This window comes from Bombina bombina, chromosome 4 (genome assembly GCF_027579735.1).
Source record: "Bombina bombina isolate aBomBom1 chromosome 4, aBomBom1.pri, whole genome shotgun sequence".
Classification (NCBI taxonomy): Eukaryota; Metazoa; Chordata; class Amphibia; order Anura; family Bombinatoridae; genus Bombina; species Bombina bombina.
Genome location: NC_069502.1, coordinates 370,722,898 through 370,748,328, shown reverse-complemented (window position 1 = coordinate 370,748,328; position 25,431 = coordinate 370,722,898). Strand labels below are relative to the sequence as shown.

Below are 25,431 nucleotides of genomic sequence, written 5' to 3'. Positions count from 1 at the left end.
TCAGAAAAGTCCAAAACAGCAGCACTCCAAAGTATCAGCAGACCAAAACCACATGATGAAGGTCTGCTGACTGAAATGTGGATTTTTTTTGTCTGTTGCTCTGTTGAGATAAAGTCTTTTTGATACTTTGGAATGCTGCTGTTTTGGACTTTTCTGATATTGCTTGGGTTACTTTTCTGATATTGCTGTGTTTGTGGCTGAAAGGTATAAATTAGTCTGACATTGTGTACATTTACTACAGATCAACAGGAATTGTACACAGTCTAGATCTTTTAAAACTCATGAAACTGGTAACTGTAATGTTTCTTGTGTTTGAAAAAATGCTTGAGAAAATAAGTTATCGTGCTTTGAGAGTGGGCTGTCAAAATGGGTCCATCTGTCTTGAATCAAAGTCAAGTTTAGCAATTAAACTTGACGAAACTGTTATCTGTTCTTTGAGTAACAGACAGTGCTTTGAAATTTGAAATGCATTTGGCATTGTTTGCACTTTTTTAATCACATACTGTATTTTGTAGTGTTTTTTTAATCATGTATTTATTTGTGGATTTTTCTGGTTTGTATTTAATATTCATTGCATTTGCACATTTTTGTGTAATACCAATTAGGAGAAAGGGGCCATTAGAACAGTTATTGAAAACTTTTTGTTTTTGCAAATGAGTAATAGGTTTGTTGTTGGCCAATAAGTGTTAGTGATTTATGAAGAGAAAATATTTTATATGCTGCTCTATGAGACATTCGTTGTTTGATGTTAATTAAACTCTATTCATTTAAGTTATGGTGGAGATAAAAGTGTGAAATTAAAAGTAAGAGCCATAAAATTATTTCATAAGCAATTAGCACATCTAGGCAAGTATCCCCACTTGCTTTTCCCCAGAACTACTTTGTATACATTGTTACCAATGCACCAGATAATTATGGGTAAGATATACAAAATAGATGTACAATATCTTATGCTTTTTGCTTCCATTGAAGGACCAATCTGTATGGAGTTACTACCATGTCCTGACATCATCAGCTTAGGGATATGACCAGCTGGAAGCAATAGGTGCACGCTATAGGCAGGCAGGTCATCAAGAGCTCAAAATAGCGGAGCGGATCCCTGAATACCGATTGAGTAATAATGAAAAAAAGATTCCAATAGAGCCTCTTGGAAGTTGAAGATAAAAAGTAAATTCTTTATTCTGCAATTCTTAAAAAAAGCAGGAATTGGATAATAAAATCCTAGGTCATTACAAATGTCTGACCAGTTTCGGTCTCTGGGACCATAATCATAGACATAACAAGATACATCTGAGTGAAAAATATAAAGGCTAAAAAACTGCCTCATAAGCTAAAACTAAATTGACCAAACAATTTAACCCTTAGTATACATTATTTAAATTGACCGGGTGAATGTCAAGTTAAGTTATACAGATAGATATAATATTTTTACATATATACAAGAAACACTTGAATTAGAATAAAGATAAGATGATGGTGAACCAAACGATGAAACTAACTAATTCAATCAGTAAATATATAAATATATATATATATACATAGAAGAAATATAAGGACAAGGAGCAAATAAATAAGCAGTCACATAACAGCACCTTGGGTACATCAGATGGTACAGTAACTTACACGTAGACATATTATTACAACAAATTGATGATGTGATACATAACATAAACACATACATACCTGATATGTCTATAAAAGCAGCAAGTATATATGACCCTGTACATAAAGCACAGAGACCATAAACAAACGCAACCTAAACTTTAAGCACAACTTCCTCCATATCTGCTCAACTGATATACTAAGATACATATAAAATACAGGTTTTTTTTGTCTTAATAGACTAACAAAATACATAACTGTTAGAAAATAGATAACAGACGTTTAATAGATATAAGTGCTTGTTTCAATGTACTATGTGAACCAAGGCATATCTGGGTCAACAAGCAAAACATAACTCCCATCAGATTAGTTGTAGAATTAGTTATACACAGGGGACATCCTAGATACTTGGAGGGGGTGATATAAACAAGTCTAGAAATTATATATATATATATATATATATATATATATATATATATATATATATATATATATATATATCTTTGCCAGAAATTAATTATATTAAATTTGGAATTAAATCAGAATGGAATAAGGCACTTGAGTTTGTGTATCCAATATATTTCCTGCCTGCAGAGGACAGAAAATGTATCTCCGCCTCTGGGCAACCTCCTAATCTGTCTATTGCTTTCCATTTGAAATCACTGACATCCTTCCTATGTACCTCTAGAAAATGACTGGAGAGGGCAGAACATACCCTCTCTCAAGAGATATAAGAAAGGTGTTCCCTAATGCGGGTACCTACTTGCCTGGTAGTTCTACCCACATAGGATTTGTGACATTGGGTGCATTCTATCAAATAAATTACATATTCACTTTTGCAATTAATGCATCCTTTGGTACTGAATTCCTCTCCAGAGTGACTGGAGGTACATTTCTTTGAGACCTGAACATGATCACATGACGTACATGTTCTCCTGCCACACTTGTATGTACAATTATGATAAAACCAGGAGCTCTGGGACTTATTGTCTTTTAGGAAGCTGGGAGAAAGCATGTTGCCAAAGGAAACATTCCTTTTTGCTACACACATGCAACCCTTATCAATAGTATCTCTCAATTGATTGTCACCCATGAGTATAGACAAATTTCTATTGATAATTTTACAGGTCTGCTCATACTGATTGGAGAAGGAAGTTACAGATTTTAGTTTAATCTGGTCAGGGAGATGTCTAACCAGTTTTTTGGGGCTCTTTCGACAGAAGAAATTGTCTATCCATTTGTTTCACTTCAAAAAAAGCTTTGATAACACTTTTCGGGTACCCCTGCTCATGAGTCTATTGCTGAGATCTCTGCTCTCCTCCTGGAAAGAACCATCCATGGTACAGTTACGCTTGGCCCTCATGAATTGCCCTTTAGCTATGCCTTGAAAGACATGCTTGGGATGACTGCTATGGGCGTGTAATAAAATGTTACCAGAGATGGGCTTTCTGAAGAGAGCAGAGATCACTGCATTACTAGACACTACACAACACAAAGTAATGTCCAAAAAATTGATGCTGTCTTTGTGCCATTCATGGGTGAATTTGATACCCACATTATTTCTTTTAAGGAGCCCAATAAATTCTCCTGCCTCTTCTGAACCTGCCGACCACACAATTAACAGGTCATCAATAAATTTCACATATTTGATGATGTGATCAGATGGACGGACCCCACCACCTCCATAGATGTATCTCCTCTCCCACCAACCCATAAACAGGTTGGCGTAGGAGGGGGCAAACTTCTTCCCCATAGCGGTACCCCATCTCTGGAGGTAGTAGTGCCCTTGAAACAGAAAATAGTTGTGCTCCAACAAAAATCTCAACTACTTAACCACAAAGTTTTTCAAATCAGTAGCCAATGGTGGATGGACGAGTACAGTGATACAACATCAACTGTCAACAAACTGTACTCCTCCATCCACCAAATGTCCTCCATAACGTGCAGTGCGTGGGTAGTGTCCTGTATATAGCTAGGGAGTCTGGGAACCAGTGGTTGGAGAAAAAGATCTACCCATTTAGAGAGAGGTTCCGTAAGAGAGCCAATACCAGCCACTATGGGCCTTCCCTTAACATTACTTAGACTCTTATGCACCTTGGGGAGGTGGTGGAAGATGAAAATGACTGGATTCTTCACCAACAGGTGATCAGCCGTTTGATAATCCATTAGACCATCTTCCACCGCCTTGTTCTGCCCTCTCCAGGCATTTTCTAGAGGTACATAGGAAGGTTGTCAGTACTATTAAATGGAAGAAATGTCTGTCCACTGCAGGCAGTAAATATATTGGATATACAAACACAAGTGCCTTATTCCGTTCAGATTTAATTCTGCATTTGATATAATTAATTTCTGGCAAAGATAATAGTTTGTGTATGTGTATATATATATATATATATATATATATATATATATATATATATATTCTAGACTTGTTTCTATCACCCCACTCCAAGTATCTAGGATGTCCCCTGTGTATAACTAATTCTACAACTAATCTGATGGGAGTTATGTTTTGCTTGGTGACCCAGATATGTCTTGGTTCACATAGTACATTGAAACAAGCACTTATATCTATTAAACATCTTATCTATTTTTTAACAGTTATGTATTTTGTTAGTTATTAAGACAAAAAAAAAACCAGTATGTTTATATGTATCTTAGTGTATCAGCTGAGCAGATATGGAGGAAGTTGTGCTTAAAGTTTAGGTTGCGTTTGTTTATTGTCCCTGTGCTTTATGTACAGGGTCATATATACTTGCTGCTTTTATAGACATATCATGTGTGAATGTGTTGTTTATGCTATGTATCACATCATCAATTTGTTGTATTAATATGACCATATGTAAGTTACTGTACCATCTGATGTACCCAAGGTGTTCTGTGAGTGATTTTCTCCATTTTATTTGCTCCTTGTCCTTATATTTCTTCTATGTATATGTATATATATATATATATATATATATATATATATATATATATATATATATATACTGATTGAATTAGTTAGTTTCCTTGTTTGGTTTATCATCCTCTTATATTTGTTCTAATTCAAGTTTTTCTTGTATATACTTAAAAATATTATATCTATCTGTATAACTTAACTTGCCATTCACCCTGTCAATTTAAAAATGTACACTAAGGGTTAATTCTTGGGTCAATTTAGTTTTTTAGCCTTTATATTTTTCACTCAGATGTATCTTCTTATGTCTATGATTACAGTCCCAGAGACCGAAACCGGTCAGACGTTTGTAATGACCTAGGATTTTATTATCCAATTCCTGCTGTTTTAAAGAATTGCTGAATAAAGTGTTTACTTTTTATCTTCACCTTTCGAGAGGCTCTATTGGAATCTTTTTTCATTATAGCTATACAATATCTCATGCTCTTTGCTTCCAGTACTGTGTACAACTACAGCGATCCCCTTATGAGGTAGGTGCAGCAAAAATAAAACCACTTCTGGACAGCTTTTTGAGCTTAATAGCTCTCATCAGTAGAAGATAGGTTTGATTTGCTGCTTGGTGAAGCTCATTTCCAGGGCAAAAGCAATATTCATTTAAGTTACAGTGGAGTTAAAAGCGTGAGATATTGGGATGTTAAAGTTCATCCATGAAAGCATTCATTTATTAATTTATATTGATATGTACCTAGCTGAAAACCTTTTACTGCAGAGTTGTTATGAATTTCCATGGCCGCAAATACAATTGGAAATAACGGGCCTTATTTTTACTATAACATTAAATCCATATCTTTTTAAGAAAAGGCCTGGAATTTTGGTCAACGGACTTATCGGTATCTGTGGCTATTTTATTTTAGGGGTTTTGTGGTAAGTTTGGCATATTCAATCAAATGGAGTGCTTTATAGGGTATTGTTGCTTGCTTCTCGCTGCGGTGTGGACCCCTTATTGGTTTTGATGAATTACTGTAGGCAAAGTCAAGTTAATCCTTTTAGCCAATATTTTTGCTTATATTTAAACACTGATGTTGAATAAAGATATAGGGCAAAAATGTGTTGGAGAATCTGCAGATTCTGGTTTTGGTAAAGTAATATCAGCTTTTTTTCTGTCTAAATATATTTTAGGTGAGCTTTTTCTGTGACTTAAGGCTTGATGATGTAAATTTCGCCAAATCAGATGTGTTTTTTCTCACCAACCCTTGCAGGTCCATTGAGCAAAGTTAGCAGGAAGTAGGGGTGCACTTTAAAAATTAAACCCTGCAGCCAATATAAATCACATTATGCTGCTTTCTGTATACAGCATCTTACCATCCGCCTATATTTTCATATGCATGATTTTCCATTAGGGTTATAAGTATTTTGAGTGTTTTGAGAAAAGCTCACCAACTTTTATTTTTTGAGAAAAAACTTGGGATCTGTAGTGCGAATTATGCTGGGATTAGAGAGACAATTTGATATACGCCCAGGGAACCAATTTTACAAACAAAAACAATTACTCTTTGTATTTTGTACAAATTGCTAAGTGATGTTTGCACATCCAATGTATTTATATTACTATTTACACTGCATATTTGATATGATTTAATGTAATTTACATACAAATTTAATTTTTTTAATAAAATACGGTTCTTGGTGAACAATTTTGTTACGGTTTTTGATGCACTTTAAGAATACCATTTTTTTCCAGCATATTTTTGTGTGAATGTTTTGTAAGATTTTTAAAATACAAATTTTATTGTGCACTTTTGGAATGTATGCATCTCCTGCGCATACGAAAATGCAGTATTACACCCCTTAGCGAGACAGCCGCCTGTTTTCAGGGTTAAAAGTAGCTTTATATTATTCCATCTTTGAAAGTACTGGTGAGCATTCTTTAATAATTTCATAAGCCCACAGTCTTCTAGATAATTGGTCCCCTAATCGAACAAAACTATGGATTTTTATTTACTTAAAAAGAGAAATTATGTTTGTAAGAATTGTAAATAATTAATGCTAACAGACAAACACTCTCTGCCTCGCTCCACAAGACTCTCCCCTAGTTTTGAAGTGCTCCATAAAGACTTGACTGCTCAGGTATACATACAACCTACGCTAACCTTTTCTAACCTCAGTTCCTCTCCTCCTTTGTTATCCCCTTGAGCCCCCTTAGCATGTAAGCCTATGAGCCCCAGCTGTTTGCAGATTCCCTTTATAAGAGCTGACTACAACAGTGCAAATCTCGACAGGGCTCTCTACCTGCTTGATCCCTATAGATGTTACCTTGCATATCATGCCTATGGTTTATAGAGCTGTGGAATCTGTTGACGCTTGACAAATAACTAATCATATTAATAAATCATAATAGATGACAGTGGGCCAATGGTTCTTTTCTGCAGTCAAAATCAGTGTTTCAAACTTGAAGTCTTTTAAAGATAGGTAGGTTTTTGAAGGGAAAGGGATAAAAGGAGGCAATGGTTTCATCATATGTTAACCATAAAGGTTAATAACTTCAAGGTTAAGAAATGAAGACCATTAAGCATCAGAAGCTACTGTTCCCTTCTTTTAGGTGTTATATGATGTTCAAGTTGTCTAGTAATATCTAGCTTTTTTTTAAATAAATGTGTGTAAAACAGGCTACTTCAGGCCTAGGTGCCACATGCAGCCAGCAGTACTTGTGTGGCCATAATATTTTCTCTACTTCACATCTTCAATACTGTGTTGTGTTTGTGTTTTATTAAGGGAGCTTAAAAAAAAGTCCCCACCCCCTTTTTTCTTTTAAAAACAACACCCATAACATTATTTCCTGGGAACTACATTAGCTTTATAAAATAAAAATCAACTGATTATTTTTTTACTATTTCAAGACATCTTTTCTGATATTGTCCTGATTTTGAAATACTGACACTTGTGGGTGACTTTGAGGAAAAGTGCTGAAACTGGTGTTTTATATGTGAAGTCAACAAAATGTGAACACCAAATCAGTGGTAAATGGGTTAAATTGCATGATGTTTAATGTACTTCTGCAAGTAGCTAGCATTCACCAAATGTTTTTGGGGTCTGTGGTGTGAGATATGAATCTCTATATGCAGATATGATAATCGGCTAATCACCTGAACTCCACAGCAAGAGCCGATAACCATGTGATACTGAAGCTGGGCTTCCCTTATCTATGCGCTGAGTATTAGATGTTTCAGCTAGCCTTGTATGGAGTCGGTGTTCTCCAATGTTTATTGGCCAAATAGTCATTACATTAATATGTTCATTTTTGCCATTAAAGGGCCATTATACCCAAATGTTTATACACTTGAAAGTGATGCAGCATAGCTGTAAAAAGCTGACTAGAAAATATCACCTGAACATCTCTATGTAAAAAAGAAAGATATTTCTCTTACTTGGTGTATCCAGTCCACGGATTCATCCTTACTTGTGGGATATTCTCAATCCCTACAGGAAGTGGCAAAGAGAGCACACAGCAAAGCTTTCCATATAGCTCCCCTCAGGCTCCGCCCCCCCCAGTCATTCTCTTTGCCGCTCTACCAAGTAGCATCTCCACGGGAGGGTAAAGAGTTTGTGGTGTTTCTTCAATCAAGAGTTTGTTATTTTAAAATAGTGCCGGTTTGTACTATTTACTCTGAGGCAGAAAGTGATGAAGATTTCTGCTGAGAGGAAAAAGATTTTAGCATGTTGTAACTAAAATCCATTGCTGTTCCCATGCAGGACTGTTGAGTACTGGAGAATTTCAGTTGGGGGGAACAGTTTGCAGGCTTAACTGCTTAAGGTATGCTCAGTCATTTTTTTCTAACAAGACCTGGTAATGCTAGAAGACTGACAGAAATCCCCATGATGGAAGGTAAGCCATTTTCTGAGACGCAGTATAGAAGGATGGCTTCAGTTAAGGGCTTAAATACTGGTATACACTGTGATGGGCTAAATCGATTACTTTATTAGTGTAATCTTATATTTGTTCAAGTGTTTGAAACGTTGGAAACACTTTTGGGGTTTTTATTACGCCTGGCATATTATAAGACACCTAGTCTGACTCAGGAAGGCCCCATAACTCTGGAATGAAGAGGGAGGGGGCCTCATTTTCGCGCCTCAGTTGCGCAGTTGATTTACAAGACAGCTTCATGTGTAGAGTCCTGAGAGTGCAGGAGGACTTCAGGGAGGCTTATTTTTCTTCTACAAATAACCCAAAAGGAAGGTAGGGCCACAGCAAAGACTGTGGCACCGTGCTGTAGTGTGTTAAACCGGTTGTTTACTTCAATTTGCTCCGGTTTGGGCAATATGGGGTTAATTGATTTGAAAATTTGTGTGCAATCATTTCAAAGCATTAGGATAATGTGGTGAAAATTTCATAAAGATCGGATGTTTTTTGTTGATTTGGTAAAAAAGTGTGTGCTTTTTATTATTTAAAGACACGGTAACGTTTTTTCAAAAAGTGATTTTTTTTTCTGTATTGTAGTGCTGTCTAAGTCTGTCAAACATGTCTTAGCCTTCAGATAGACCTTGTTCTTTATGTTTAAAAGCCATGGCGGTACCCCCATTGCATTTATGTTTAAAGTGTGCTAAAACATCTAAGCATTTTAAAGACCATCCAGTGACAATTTAAAATGTAGCCCAAGATGATTCTTTAACAGAGGGTAATGAGGTTAGTCCTTCTTCCTCTCCCCATGTGTCGACACCAGTTACGCCCGCGCAAGCGATGCCTAGTACCTCTAGCGCATTGGCCCCTATTACTTTACAACAATTAGCAGCAGTAATGGATAATTCCCTTGCAGCATTTTTATCCAAACTGCCAGTTTTTCAAAAAAAGCGCGCTAGCTCAGTTTTAAATACAGAGGATTAGCAATCAGAAGCTTTGGATGATTTATCTGTAGTACCCTCACAAAACTCAGAAGTAGCAGTGAGGGACGGTCTGTCTGAGGGAGAAATTTCTGACACAGGAAAAGTTTCTCAGCGGGCAGAGTCAGATTCCTTAGCGTTTAAATTTAAGCTGGAACACCCGCGTCCTGCTTAAGGAGGTTTTAGCTACGCTGGATGATTGTGACCCCATGGTGGTCCCAGAAAAATTGTGTAAGATGGACAGGTTTTTAGAGGTCAGCAAGGTTTTCTTCTTCAACCAATTGCCTGCATTATTCCGGTAACTACTGCAGCGGCTTTTTGGTTCGAGGCCCTGGAGGAGTCGCTCCAGAGGGAGACTTCATACGATGAGGTCATGGATAGAATTCATGCTCTAAAGCTGGCTAATTCTTTTATCACTGATGCCGCTCTCCAATTAGCTAAACTAGCGGCGAAAAACTCAGGTTTTGCCATCATGGCGCGAAGAGCGCTTTGGCTCAAATCGTGGTCAGCGGATGTGTCGTCCAAAACGAAACTGTTAAATATTCCCTTCAAAGGGAAAACGCTATTCGGCCCAGAGCTGAAAGAAATTATTTCAGATATCACTGGGGGCAAGGGCCATGCCCTTCCCCAAGATAGGCCGTTTAAGGCCAAAAACAAGGCTAATTTTCGCTCCTTTCGCAACTTCAGGAGCGGACCTGCTGCAACCTCTGCTGCCGCAAAGCAAGATAACGCTTCCCAGCCCAAAGCAACCTGGAAACCCTTGCAGTGCTGGAATAAGGGTAAACAGGCCAAGAAGCCTGCTCCTGCTACCAAGACAGCATGAAGGGGTAGCCCCCGATCCGGGATCGGATCTGGTAGGGGGCAGACTTTCTCTCTTTGCTCAGGCTTGGGCAAGAGACGTTCCGGATCCTTGGACATTAGAAATAGTTGCTCAGGGGTACCTTCTAGAATTCAAGGATTCTCCCCAAGGGGAAGGTTCCACATTTCTCGTTTGTCTTCAGACCAAACAAAGAAACAGGCGTTCTTACGCTGTGTAGAAGATCTTCTAAAAATGGGAGTGATACACCCAGTTCCAATTGCAGAACAAGGACTGGGCTTTTACTCAAACCTGTTCGTAGTTCCCAAAAAGGAAGGAACTTTCAGGCCAATCCTGGATCTAAAAATTCTAAACAAAATCCTCAGAGTTCCGTCTTTCAAGATGGAAACCATTCGGACAATCTTGCCGATGATCCAGGAAGGTCAATATATGACTACCGTGGATCTAAAGGATGCGTATCTACATATTCCTATCCACAAAGATCACCATCAATTCCTAAGGTTCGCCTTTCTGGACAAACATTACCAGTTCGTGGCCCTTCCTTTCGGGTTGGCCACCGCTCCCAGAATTTTCACAAAGGTGCTAGGGTCCCTTCTAGCGGTACTAAGACCGCGGGGCATTGCAGTAGCACCTTAGCTAGACGACATATTAATACAGGCGTCGTCTTTTCACAGAGCTAAGGCTCATACGGACATTGTTCTGGCCTTTCTAAGGTCTCACGGGTGGAAGGTGAACGTAGAAAAAAGTTCCTTCCTGGGAACACTTATAGACTCGGTAGAAATGAAAATCTTTCTGACAGAGGTCAGGAAGTCAAAACTGTTGAATACTTGCCGAGCTCTTCATTCCATTCCTCAGCCTTCTGTGGCTCAGTGCATGGAGGTAATTGGTTTAATGGTTGCGGCAATGGACGTAGTCCCTTTTGCCCAAATTCATCTCAGACCACTGCAACTGTGCATGCTCAAACAGTGGAATGGGGATTACACAGATTTGTCTCCTCAAATACAAATGGACCAGAAAACCAGAGACTCTCTTCTCTGGTGGTTGTCTCAAGATCACCTGTCTCAGGGAATGAGTTTCCGCAGACCGGAGTGGATCATTGTCACGACCGATGCCAGTCTGTTAGGCTGGGGTGCGGTCTGGAACTCCCTGAAGGCTCAGGGTCTATGGTCTCGGGAAGAATCTCTTCTCCCAATAAACATTTTGGAGCTGAGAGTGATATTCAATACGCTCCAGGCGTGGCCTCAACTAGCAGAGGCCAAATTAATCAGATTTCAGTCGGACAACATCACGACTGTAGCGTACATCAATCATCAGGGAGGAACAAAGAGTTCCCTAGCGATGAAAGAAGTATCCAAGATCATCAAATGGGCGGAGGATCACTCCTGCCATCTATCTGCAATTCACATCCGAGGGGTAGACAACTGGGAGGCAGATTTTCTAAGTCGTCAGACTTTTCATCCGGGGGAGTGGGAACTCCACCCGGAGGTTTTTGTTCAACTGACCCAGCTATGGGGCATTCCAGAATTGGATCTGATGGCGTCCCATCAGAACACCAAACTTCCCCTTTACGGATCTAGATCCAGGGATCCCAAGGCGGCATTGATAGATGCTTTAATAGCGCCTTGGTCATTCAGTCTAGCTTATGTCTTTCCACCGTTTCCTCTTCTCCCTCGGCTAGTAGCCAGAATCAAACAGGAGAAGGCTTCGGTAATTCTGATAGCGCCTGCGTGGCCACGCAGGACTTGGTATGCAGACCTAGTGGACATGTCATCGGTCCCACCATGGAAACTGCCATCGAGGCAGGATCTTCTAATTCAAGGTCCTTTCAAGCATCCAAATCTAGTTTCTCTGCAACTAACTGCTTGGAGATTGAACGCTTAAGTCTAGCTAAGCGTGGTTTCTCTGAATCAGTTATAGACACTCTGATACAGGCCAGAAAGCCTGTCACCAGGAAAATTTACCATAAGATATGGCGGAAATATCTTTGTTGGTGTGAATCCAAGGGTTACTTGTGGAGTAAGGTTAGGATTCCAAGGATATTGTCCTTTCTCCAAGAAGGATTGGAGAAAGGTCTGTCAGCTAGTTCCTTAAAGGGACAGATATCTGCTCTGTCTATCCTGTTACATAAGCGCCTGGCAGCTGTACCAGACGTTCAGGTGTTTGCACAGGCCCTAGTTAGAATCAAGCCTGTTTACAAGCCTGTGGCTCCTCCATGGAGTCTAAATTTAGTTCTTTCAGTTCTTCAAGGGGTTCTGTTTGAACCTTTGCATTCCATAGATATTAAGTTATTATCTTGGAAAGTTTTATTTTTAGTAGCCATTTCTTCTGCTCGAAGAGTTTCTGAATTGTCTGCTTTGCAGTGTAATTCCCCCTATCTGGTGTTCCATGCAGATAAGGTTGTTTTGTGTACCAAACCTGGTTTTCTTCCAAAAGTGGTTTCTAATAAGAATATTAACCAGGAAATCATTGTTCCTTCTCTGTGTCCTAATCCAGTTTCTAGGAAGGAACGACTTTTACACAATCTTGACGTGGTTCGTGCTTTAAAATTCTATTTAAAAGCAACTAAAGATTTCAGACAAACATCATCCTTGTTTGTTGTCTATTCTGGTAAGAGGAGAGGTCAGAAAGCGACTGCTACCTCTCTTTCCTTCTGGCTGAAAAGCATCATCCGATTGGCTTATGAGACTGCTGGACAGCAGCCTCCTGAACGAATTACAGCTCATTCCACCAGAGCTGTGGCTTCCACATGGGCTTTCAAGAATGAGGCTTCTGTTGAACAGATTTGTAAGGCAGCGACTTGGTCTTCACTGCATACATTCGCCAAATTTTACAAATTCGATACTTTTGCTTCTTCGGAGGCTATTTTTGGGAGAAAGGTTTTGGAAGCAGTGGTGCCTTCCGTTTAGGTTACCTGACTTGTTCCCTCCCTTCATCCGTGTCCTAAAGCTTTGGTATTGGTATCCCACAAGTAAGGATGAATCCGTGGACTGGATACACCAAGTAAGAGAAAACAGAATTTATGCTTACCTGATAAATTACTTTCTCTTACGGTGTATCCAGTCCACGGCCCGCCCTGACAATTAAGTCAGGTTCAAATTTAATTTTTAATATAACTACAGTCACCACTGCACCCTATGGTTCTCCTTTTTCTCCTACCCGTCGGTCGAATGACTGAGGGGGCGGAGCCTGAGGGGAGCTATATGGACAGCTTTGCTGTGTGCTCTCTTTGCCACTTCCTGTAGGGATTGAGAATATCCCACAAGTAAGGATGAATCCGTGGACTGGATACACCGTAAGAGAAAGTAATTTATCAGGTAAGCATAAATTCTGTTTTTACCTCAAAAGTTCCTCAGTAGCCACATCCCATTGTAAAGGATTTCTAAGCAGCATATTAGTATGTCTGTCCCGGGACAGCTGAAAGGATGAGCCTTGTGCACTCTCATGTTATTTCCCTATTCAGTGTAACAATGAAATCTCATGAGAGTTAAGTCAAATCTCATTAGATCACAGTAAAAGAGTTCATGACCTCAGCACTGCTGATGCTGATTGGCTGCTGTTCATTTATTTATTTTTTACCTGCAGCTGGGAGCAGCTGAGTATAACTTTTTACACAGAACTTACTCTGCTGAGCTGAGGTAAAATATCTTCCTTTTTTACATAGAGATGCTCAGGTGATATTTTCCGGTCAGCTTTTTACAGTTATACTGCATCAGTTTCAAGTGATTTAGCATATGAGTATTATGTCCCTTTAATATGTGCTTTGCATAGCAGAAAATGTAATAATATTACAAAGTATTATACTGCCATCACCCGGCTACGTTATAATGCCACCCGGCTGGCAACATTTTCTATGGAGAACACTGCTAGTATTGGTTGTTAGACAGATTATTGATACTTTCTATGTTTTCTTCTTTTTTTTTTGCAATATTCATAATGGCTAAATTAAAAGGTCAATGATCATTTTCAAAGCATGATTCTAATTCATTAAATTTCCAGTAAAATACAAATTAAATTAGAATCCTGAAAGCGTGTGATATATCTATTGCAGAATCGAGCATATGGCTGGCATTTGTTTAAGATCTACAGTTTTAATACCTTATTTCACACAGGGGATTCTATAAAACAGATGCCTATTTTATCCATGAGGCAGTTTTATTACCTGATCACAACAATGCCTTCAGAAGCAGCTGCATGGAATGCATTTTGCCAACATCTCTTGTACAATTGGATTGTGTGCAATATGACTTTTAAATCTTGTTAACATACAATTCACACACCAAATAACCTACTGCTTCCATTTTTATAATTTGGCAGACTCACTATTGATATCATGAATACCAAACTATATATTACATTTTGTCCTTTGAAGTAAATGCTTAATATAATTATTTTTTTAGAATTACTTAACCCCTTCAATTCTCTAAGTTCAGAACGTAAACAAAAACCTAGAATTCAAGCTATATGTTTGTTCAACCATAATAAACCTCTTTAAAATTAAGTGCACCCACACTTATTATATGTTGTTTTTTTTAGAGGACAAATAGGGCTTTCTTTTCACTTTTCACAGAAATTATGAAATGTTGTGTTTTCCAAGCAATTTTACTGTGAATATCATATTCCTGATAATTTTACTGCAATAAAACACTCATATTTGATGGGCCTGCCCATTTCAGTCTCAATACATGGAAATTTGGCGCATTCATTTTCTTCACCTATGTCGCCTTTGAGACACTATTGAAGCCCAGTAATGTGATGTTTTTTTTTGTTTGTTGAGCACATAAGCACTGCCCTTTCGCTGTTTATATCATCCTTTATAAGTTTTACTGCTATAAAACACCCATATTTATGTTCAGTGATGTCCCACAAAAACAATAACCCCCGTGTACAGGTTTTATGGTGTTTTGGGAAAATTACAGGGCCAAATATGGGGCCTGCCCATTTACATGGAAATTTGTTGCATTGATTTTCTGGGCCTTTGTCACTTTGAGACAATATGACAGCCCAGTAATGAAAATTACCCCATCACTGTATACCATTTGTAAAAGTAGACAACCCAGGGTATTTCAAAAAGGGTATGTCAAGTCTATTTTTATAGCCACTTAGTCAGAACAGCTGTCCAAATGTAATGGTCATATTTTTTTATGAGTTTTTCACACAATCCCTGCACTTTGCTTGTTTTATCAGCATCTTGATATGTTTTACTGCTACAAAACACCCATATTTGTGTTCAGCAGTGTCCCACAAGTATAACAATACCCCCCATGTATAGGTTTTATAGGGTTTCAGGAAATTGCAGGGCCAAACATGGGGCTTGCCCATTTTCATGAAACTTTGGCACATTGATTTTCTGAGCTATCACAGCCCAGGAATGAAAATTACCCCAATTATGACATACCAATTGCAAAAGTAGATAACTCAGGGTATTCTAAAATGGGTATTTTAAGTTGTGTGTAGTTAATTTATTATGGCCTTCGAGTGGCTGGGCTTAACATAAAAAGGGGCAGGACAAGGTCAGGAGATACATGAAGTCAGGAATACATAATAACAAATTAAAACAAATCAGGAACACATCCAGAGTAATTGGAATTCAAAGTTTAACTCTGTATGGTAGATTCTGAAGCAGTCTGTGATACAGAGGTCAGGTAGAGTTGGGCAGGAACTAATTTTTTATAGTAGACTCTGCATTTTTTTCTGGGCTGGACATTTACTGACTGAAATGTGGGAGGATTAGTGGTCTGGTTAAACAAAATTTCAGATAAAATATTTAACACAAATTCAAGTAATGTGTATGTTTTCCCTGTGCCTGCCTTTTTGTAGAGCACATACACATTATACACTGCAACCTGCATTAAATAAATGGCTACTTTTTTGTACCAGGCTGTGGTCTTTCGCTGAACAAGATATGGCTGTATGCACTGGTCGGCTAAATCTACTCCCCCAATATTTTTGCTGTACTTCCCAATGTACTTTGGTTTCTGGGTCTGTGTCATCCTTTCCTTTCACTGGCACAGTAGATCCATCGTGGTGTGTGGGGAGCATGAACACTTCTTTTGTCAGTGTCCGAAGGGCCAGTAGCTCGTTGATGCATAAAGCTGAAGTTGTGTCCCTACGTTTTTTTATATGTCAGTTTCTATACGATTTTTTCACACTGTGCCACAGGCCAGGGTTTCTAAATAAAATAAATATTTAAGCAGCTCTATGCTGGTATAATAATTGTCCAGCCATAGATGGTACCCTTGTTCAACAAGGATAGGATGACATCCCACACAATTATGCCATTTGTGCCAATTGTATGTGGGCAGCTAGGTGGATCTAGGTGGCTATCTTTTCCTTCATGTATGTGAAAGGCCCAGGTATAATCGGTACTGCATTCACACAGTTTTTAACATTTTATTCCATAGCGTGACCGCTTGGATTGAATATATCGCTTCAAAAGCAATTTTCCCTTAAACTTCATGAGGGATTAAAGTAATGGTAAAGTTGGGCTGTGTGGAATAGATAGTTAGCTTCAATACAGTTAATATAATCAAGTCGCTAAGTTAAATTTTTTTAAAATTATTTCTAAATATTTTTATCTTGTTTGTTGATATTATCTCCTTACCGCTCCTTCCTCCACCCCTTTCAATGTCCTAGTTAGTATATCAATTATATGACGTAGCGAGCGGTCCCACCCGCTCGCTACGTAGGCTTGCATGCTTGCCACTGAAATCAGGAGTGATGCGCATGCGCTATGCTAGGCAAGAATCAGAATATGCATGGTATCGGAAGAAAAATTAGGCGCATGCGCGGTGGCTCAAAGGGGCGTGCGGTGGCTCAAAGGGGCGTTTTGTGTGGGGAGTTGGCCGCCTAACGGGCAGAAAATCAATTGGGCAGCTAAGGAAACGTCACCCAAAGAAAAAAGTGGTATATCGGCGTCAGGAGGAGAAGGGGTATGTGAAAATCTGAAGTATTATCTGTAATAAAACTTTGATTTTTAAATTTAAAAAAAAATCATGAATGAAAGTGGGGTTTATTTTTTAAACTATGTACATGAATATGTTCCATACCGATCCAGTTTACCTTCACTTTAATCTATACAGGGGCGAAGGTGCTTTATCAGGGGTCATTTCTGGGGGGGGGGACACTGGGCATTATCGTTAAAATTAAGAAACCGCAGCAGCTGTTCTTATCTGTCCCTCTTTGTAATCCCTGGGAAAAGAGGGGTAGCCAGGATGGGGTTCTGGTTCCGATACGAACAAATGCTGGGTTTCTTCACTATGCCAATTATTAAAGTCAGTGCCCAAAACTTTTTATTCTCAGATAGGTCAGCTGTAAATGGAGGTATTTCAGGGGAACTTAAATTTTGGGTTAGCAAGATTTGGCCAGATGTTGCTGGACAACTTATTTTAAATGGTGTAAGGCAGGGAGCACCATCACAAGGTGCGCCACTTGGGGGCTCTATATCTGATGCCCTTAGAGTTTTGCTATCAGTCAGGGTCTCTCTCCCTGAATCTTGTGCAAGATTGGTGTAAGCCTCTTCTGCTGTATAGTGTGCTTTTCTTGTGGATTTTTTTTTTTTTTAGTAAACAGAAACAGTAAATCTCACAACCAATTCCCACTTCACCCCCCAGTTATTTCTTTCTTCTTTTTTTTTTTTTATAAACTAAAAAAAAAAATGGGGGGGGTAAGGATCTCGGACAAAGGGCGGTGATCAGGAAAGGGCAGGAAAAGGTTAACAACTTAAAATTAAAGGAAAGGGTTAAACTTGCAAATTAAAAAATTAAAATAACACCCCAAAACTATTAAACAGTGCTACTGTACTGATCATAGTAATAACACTCTGATCCGCAGTGAAAGGTTAATTTTATATGTACGTGTGTATGTGTATGTATATATATTTATATATACAAATAGAAAAAGAGAGAGATGTATCAGCACTCTTTTATCCCATATTTGAAATATATATATATATATATATTTTTTTTATATAAAAAAGCAATTATTTGAGTGGTAGGTGAGAGTAACCTCTCCACTGCCACTGGGAGGCACTTAAATATATGAATATATAGAGAGGAAAAACTGCTGTGTATGTGTATAGGGAGTGGCCAAACGTATAATCCCTTACTACTATCAGCCATTATTAGGTATTAAATGTAAAGAGTTTTTACACTTCACTGCGCTCAACCTGCTTGATTGATTTGTATCAATAAATGTGTTTTTCAAAGTAGCCGTATGTCATGTATAGTGAGATACTTAATGTCCCCAGATGTACTGATACAGAGATCTAGTCTGGTTATGGCACTGGAGACAGGAAACAGATGTTAATTTGTGTCACTAGTATATCGTAAAAGGAAAACACTTATCGACACTAGTGTCTCCTTGTAAGGCTGTTTTTAGACAGTTACTAACAAGTGAATACAGTTAGCCGTTTTAGTTATCGGTAAATTTCAAAACAGGAGCCTCTAATCAGAATGGCTAGATACATAACAGACAGATGTGAAGGTGTAAGATATCACATAAGTATCAAACATTAATTATTATGTACAACTTATATGAACGTAAATATAGGAGGAGCAATACTGACAATTGTTTAGGAAGGATCACTAGTTAATCAAAAACAAATTCCCCTTGGAATCATAGGGGCCAATAAAATGCAAATATTTCTTTAAGGAGAAAGTCCAATTTCAAAAAACAGTTTTGTGATATAAGTTGCGAGAGTGGAACAATCAGAAATATCCTTAGTTAAGTTTGCGGTCCTACTTACAGGAGACACCCTCAATCCTATGAGGTAAGTCTGATGCGCAGCTTAGGTAATCCACCGGTAGATTCTTTCACCGATTTTTCTGGTCTTAGTTAGGTACGTGCTCCTTTTGGAGTGTGCTGTGGACTTTTTGAAGAGTCTCCCCGTCGGTTTAGGTCATAAGTTGGAGAGGAAAAAGAGCAACATAGCGTAACTCTGTAAAACAATTTTTATTGAAATATGGTACAGAGTATCTACTTACATAGTCTGACCTCAATCTATATGAGGTATCACATTAGCGATAGGTACAATTAAAATTCCGATTTCAATCCCAACAATTATGTGCCTTAAAATTGGGGTTTTGAAATATAAATCCCCGGGTATGTCAAAACATATCACTTCCGGAAGTTGATCTCTTTGCTCGTGTCTGTATTAGTCGAGTTGCATGGTGCACAGTGTGTGGCTATGAGATATTATAAGCACCAGTAATGCTAATATCTTGGACTGGGCTTTATCAGTACCGGAGCTTCCCAGGACCAACTGGTTTATGAAGATAAGCCATTTTTTTTAAAATTTAATATTCCGACCTCATAAGGTGTGCCTCTGTCCCTCTCTGCTGGCCCAACCTCTGAACATCTCCACCTGCTTGTACATTGTTCAGCATCCAGCAGAGGTCTGAGATTTCTACCACAAGTCCAGAGGAACCATACTTAAAGAGGCCGAGGGAATATCCATTGCTGACCCACTGAAGTTTCTCTCACACCCCAAGAGGAAAAGCTGTGTTCCATAACAGGAATCCTTTGCTGTGCGGACCACTTACCTCATATGATTGAGGTTTGTTCTTGTAAGTTTGCATTTTGCACATATCCACTGCCACCAGTGAGATTAAACATTATAAGTTCATGAAATATTTGTTCATACTCCATTTTTCATCGTTTTATCATTTTAAATTATCCATATATTAACAATATATATATTTTCTGGATTTCATGCAGTATTGGTTTATACTTTATTTTTGTGCATACTAAAACCTGTATTGTATTTTATTTACATGATATACCAGTTGCATTACTATATACATTCATCTGCCTAGGATTACATCTAGGGGTTAATCATTTATTAGGTTATCTGCTCTATATATCCGTTACTCTGAACAACCAGCGCTACTTTGTCTCTCTACATGTCCTCTTGTTTACATATATATATATATATATTCCACTGAAATAAGTGCACTCCCACGAACAGTAAATTTTAATTCTGCCAGGGTGCTATAGAAAGTTCATATATCCAAGTTATAACACAAGCACTCACTGGACTTGATACAACGCTCTGATGAAGGGGTGAACACCCCGAAACGTCACTTGTTTATATGGAATAAAACACTTTTTATTTTACCTGTATCAAGTCCAGTGAGTGTTTGTGTTATAACTTGAATGGATGGATATATATATATATATATATATATATATATATATATATATATATATATATAATTTTTTTATTATTTCAGCATGGCAGCACACGTTTTGCTGGACACACTTCTCTCTTAGATCACAGTGAGGGAAGAGAGGAAGCAGATACAGTGGTAACAGCCAATGATTCCACTCATTGGCTGTTTCATTGTTGCAGTGACTGATCTTGGCTGCTTCTGAGTGCTGATTGCCTATCCGGATCCAGTTCTTAGGAAGCAGCAGGGGAGAAAGAACACGGCATAACAGTAAGGACATTCCATGTCGCCCTAATGGTGTTTAAAACCAGCATTATTATAATGATAATGCACATCAGAAAAATATCTTTATTGACCAAAGAAATCTGCACAGATTTGCTAAAGAAGTACTTAGATATTTTTTTTGGCATCTTCAATATATGCAAGGTATCTTGCAGTTGTGTATTTCATGTAACAATGGGATATTTGTGTTACTAAATATTTAATTGCAAATGCAAGGCAACCACAGCATATTTATAATCTCTGTTGATAAACCTGCTGTTTTGGGTTTTCTACATGAGCACTTATCTAGTTTTACAGCAGGTAGCCTTGATACAAGATCCCCAAGATGACATTATTGTATAATTACAGCTTTGCTAATAAAATAATTTGTCTTTGTGAATCATTAGGTTCTGCTAATATTAATGACCGCAGTATGCTGGGAAAACGTGACAGTGAAATGGCAGTGATCATACAAGACACAGAGCATGTTCCGTCTATCATGGATGGGGAGGTTTATCAAGCAGGGAAATATGCGCTGTCACTTCGAATGCATTGTTTCAGGTACACCGGTTTTACATCAATAAGCTGCATATTACATTTTGTGTTCTGTTGTAATTTGCTATCTGTTAACCTCAGCTGAGTGCAATACAAAAAATAGCTAACCACTCTAAATATAAATACAAATAAAAACCCACACTATATAGACTAGAGACAAGTATGCCACAGGAAATAGTATTACAGAAGCAAAGAAAAAGTCCCTTACTATGTCAAAATCCATGTGAGGAGGTAAGAGATAAAACGTTTAATAATAGAATTTAAAAAAATACGTAACCAAAACAGCAGCAATGAAAAATGGTCCATTTATCTATCATCTATATATCATCTATCTATCAATCATCTATCTACCTATCTATTTAGGTATCTATCATCTATCTTTCATCAATCTATCTACCTATGTATCTATCCATCCATCTATCTACCTATTTATCATCTATCTATCTACCTACCTATCTATCCGTCTCTATATATGCATCTATCTATTGAGATATATATATATATATATATATATCATCTATATATTTATCATCTATCTATCATCTATATATCTATCATCTATCTACCTATCTATCATCTATCCATCTACCTATCTATTTATCTATCATATATCTAACATCTATCTATCCGTCTTTATCTATCTATCTATATATCTATCATCTATCTATAATTTATCCATCTATCATTTATCTACCTATCTATCTGGGGAATTCAAAAAAACTTTGTCATTTTATATGAGGGATCTGTTTTAACCTAATCTATGCACTTCAATTGACCTTCAAGTCTATTATCTTTACACACATTAATTTTGTATTAAATATATTTGCAGTGGGATTGCTGGGGGGACCAGAGGAGCACTAGCCCCCCTAGCATTATGGCTGCCCCCCATGAGCACCCCTCTTCCCAACAGTAGCTTCCCACCATCACTTTTTATCTTTTACCTCCTCACGTGTATTTTCACAATTCCTCGTAAGGGATTAATTGTGTGCTATAGAGGTGCCTATTAGTTCTTTGCTTCTGTAACCTCAGCTACGTCCAGTTAGGAATAGATATGTAGCCGTGTTACAAAGACTGCAGGTGCACACGTCTAGTCCTCAGAATTTGAAAAAACACAATTTTTAGCATTAAATTACATTTAATGATGCAAAATAATGAAGGTAAACTGCAAATGTTGTTTTACTGTACATAATTAAACATATTTTATTACCATCTCAAGTGGTTTTTCTGTCCCTTTAAACTGACATTTTTTATTGTTTTGCTGTCCAGGGATATACCTCTTGTTTATCTTATCTACATTGCTGAGGCCAATTGGGGATAAATATAAATGAGCTCCTGCATTGAAACAACACACACATGTAGGAATGTCAGCACTCTGAATTACATGAAATGTGTTTCATACTTTATGGGGTTTAAAACCTAAACATCTGAGAAATGAATAATGAAAGTGAAATGCTATTTATTTTTCCGTACACATAACGCAACATTTTAAGTTTATTGACCCTTTAAATGCATATATCATATACAAATGTAAATGGATACTTTTTGCTATCTATGCAAATGTATCAGACTCTAAGCTTTTGTATTGGTTCACATTTTAGGATGATACTTGGTTGTCTTAATGACCCCAACATCAATATCCAGGATCCTGTAAGTGACAAGTTTTTCAAAGAGGTGTGGGTCGCAACATCGGCTCGCAATACCACCATTTTTGAAAAGGTGAGAAATATTATTATTTCTAATACATTTCCTGAATTACCCATTTTCTATTGTATCTTCGTTAATAAAACTGCATTAAATGTTGAATGTCGCCGTTCTGAAGCTTTTTTTAGTAACCTGGAAAAAAGTAAAGTAACAGATTTTCAAACGTACCCATATGCCAGGTTTAAAAAGAATATGTTAATAAATATTAAACATTATTTAATTTATGCCGTTTTTAATGGGGACTTTGAGACTCATATCTATTTAGGGAAATAACATTCAAATTAAAAGCATGCCCAGGATTTAGATTTTGGTTAACAGTGATGTTTAACATTTGATATACAGCACTGGGATGAGTATAAATTGCAAGTGTTAAAAATGGAGCTGAACAAATTAAGTTCAACTAGTGTTAAGTACTTAGTACTTCCTATTTGCTGCAGATTTGCATACCTTCACCATTCAATTTTACAAGCCCATGTAAATTTCTTCAGGTGTTAAGCATTAACCCTAACTCAATTTTAATTTAATGTTAAAGGGACATGAAACCCAAATTTTTTTTATTTCATGATTTAGATAGAGTATACAATTTCTTTCACAAGGTGGTGATAGTTCATGAGCTTTGACATTTGCGATTAAGCGCCACTCCATCAGGGGCAGGCGAAAATTACCCAACATATCAAGAGCTTTAATCCCCCTCACATCCTGATTCTCCTCAGTCTTAATTTTTTGCCTTTACAGGCACATTCAGGCCAATCTTAGATCTAAAGTCTCTGAACAAATTCTTGAGAGTTCCTACTTTCAAAATAAATGGAAACGTTTATTACATAATTTGGATCTGGTCAGAGCTTTGAAGTTTTATCTTCAAGATGCCGAATAATTCAGACAGTCGTCTTCTTTGTTCATTTTTCAGGGCAGCATAGAGTCCAAAAGGCTACAGTGGTTACTTTAGCTTGTTAGTTAAATAAACTGATTTGTAGGGCTTACTTGGAGGCGGGTAAGACTCCCACACCTCATATCACGGCTCATTCTACTAGATCTGTTTCCACATTTTGGGCTTTCAAAAATGAAGCTTCCATTTTACAAATTTGCAAAGCTGCTACTTGATCTTCTCTCCATACTTTAAGAAATGTTTATCATTTTGATGTTTTTGCCTACACAGAGGCCGCTTTTGACAGGAAAGTCGTCCAAGCTTGTGGACTCTCACCACCTTATGTATGAAAAATTAATTTATGCTTACCTAATAAATTTCTTTCATTGTGGTGAGAGTCCACGAGACCCTCCCTATTTTGTTCTAACCAACGTTTCTGGCATGCACCTCATCTACCCTGCTTTGTCCTTCTTGCTCTTCTGTTTTTCACCTTTTCTTGGCTATACAGAAGTCTGAGGGAACCAGGAGGTGGGAGGGATTAAAGGTTTTGATGTGTTGTGTAATTTTTTTTTTTAATTTTTTTTTAATGAGCTTTATTGAAGAAAGACATGTACATACAAGGATCATTTTCAAATGTACTTATAATGATTAACATAACAGCTGTGAATACATTCTTCAATGTAATACATAAGACAAACAGCGATCTCAACTCATATGGTGAGAACGCTTGGTCAAAATGAGTTTTCAAATTAAGTGCTAAACCATATATAGTCATAATATAAAGCCAATAGGGGGAGGAGAAAGAAAGGATCCCTTTAGCCAAGTAATCCTGAAAGAGTTAAGAGAGAAGAGAAGAAGAAGAAGAAGAAAAAAAAAGGGAAGAATGAGGGAATAATGGTGGGAAGGTGGGGGAAGATGGTCAGACAAGCAGTGTCCATGACATTCTTTAGAGTGAGGATTATATAGTACCATGCCAGAGGGCCAGGATAATCTCATATCTGTCTAGATTGTGATTTTTCAAATAATAATACCTTTCTAGAAGTAGCATCTCCTCTACCTGCAGGTACCATTCTCTTATTGTAGGAGGGCTTTGTTTTTTCCACTTTTTAGGGATCATTTTTTTTGCACTTGTGATCATAATTAACAGAAGTGCTAAGTGTGCCTGGCTTTGAGTTTTAGGCAAAGTCAAGAAGAGTAAGGACTCAGGGGAATTCGGGAGTGTAAGATTCAAAGTCTCTGATATTTTAGTCCTAACCTCCCCCCAAAAGAGAGCGAGAGTTGGGCATGACCACCATATATGTAAAAGGGAGCCGCGCTCGCCACACCCCCTCCAGCATAAGGGGCTAAGGGTCGGGAATATCTTATTAAGCCTAGAAGGGGTTAAGTACCATCTACTCATGAATTTTATCTGGGCTTCCTGTACATTGGAGGAGACAGATAATCTCTTCACCAATCGAAAAGCCTTTAGCCAGGACTCAGAGTCTAGATCTAGACCTAGTTCTTCATTCCACTTTGTTACATAGCTCGGGAACACCTCAGTTCCCTGTTGAACGATCAATTTATATAAAAGGGAGATCAAGTGCCGCGGCATGTTTTCTTGTGTACATAGCCTTTCAAATGGGGTAAGTGTTCTTCCCAAATCCTGCTTATTTTTGTGCCCAGTGATAAAGTGTATCAGTTGATTATAGTG

At 37.8% G+C, this 25,431-nt stretch overlaps 1 protein-coding gene across 2 annotated transcripts in view; it reads left to right on the top strand.

Annotated features, from left to right (window-relative positions):
* The window catches only part of PLD1 (phospholipase D1), a 505,989-nt gene that overhangs the window by 476,692 nt on the left and 3,866 nt on the right, over positions 1–25,431 (top strand). For both annotated transcript variants that reach the window (XM_053710137.1, XM_053710138.1), the window contains exons 24-25: positions 21,028–21,181; positions 22,774–22,891. In XM_053710137.1, coding sequence (XP_053566112.1) covers positions 21,028–21,181; positions 22,774–22,891 — 272 coding nt within the window. The remainder of the gene's footprint in view (positions 1–21,027; positions 21,182–22,773; positions 22,892–25,431) is intronic.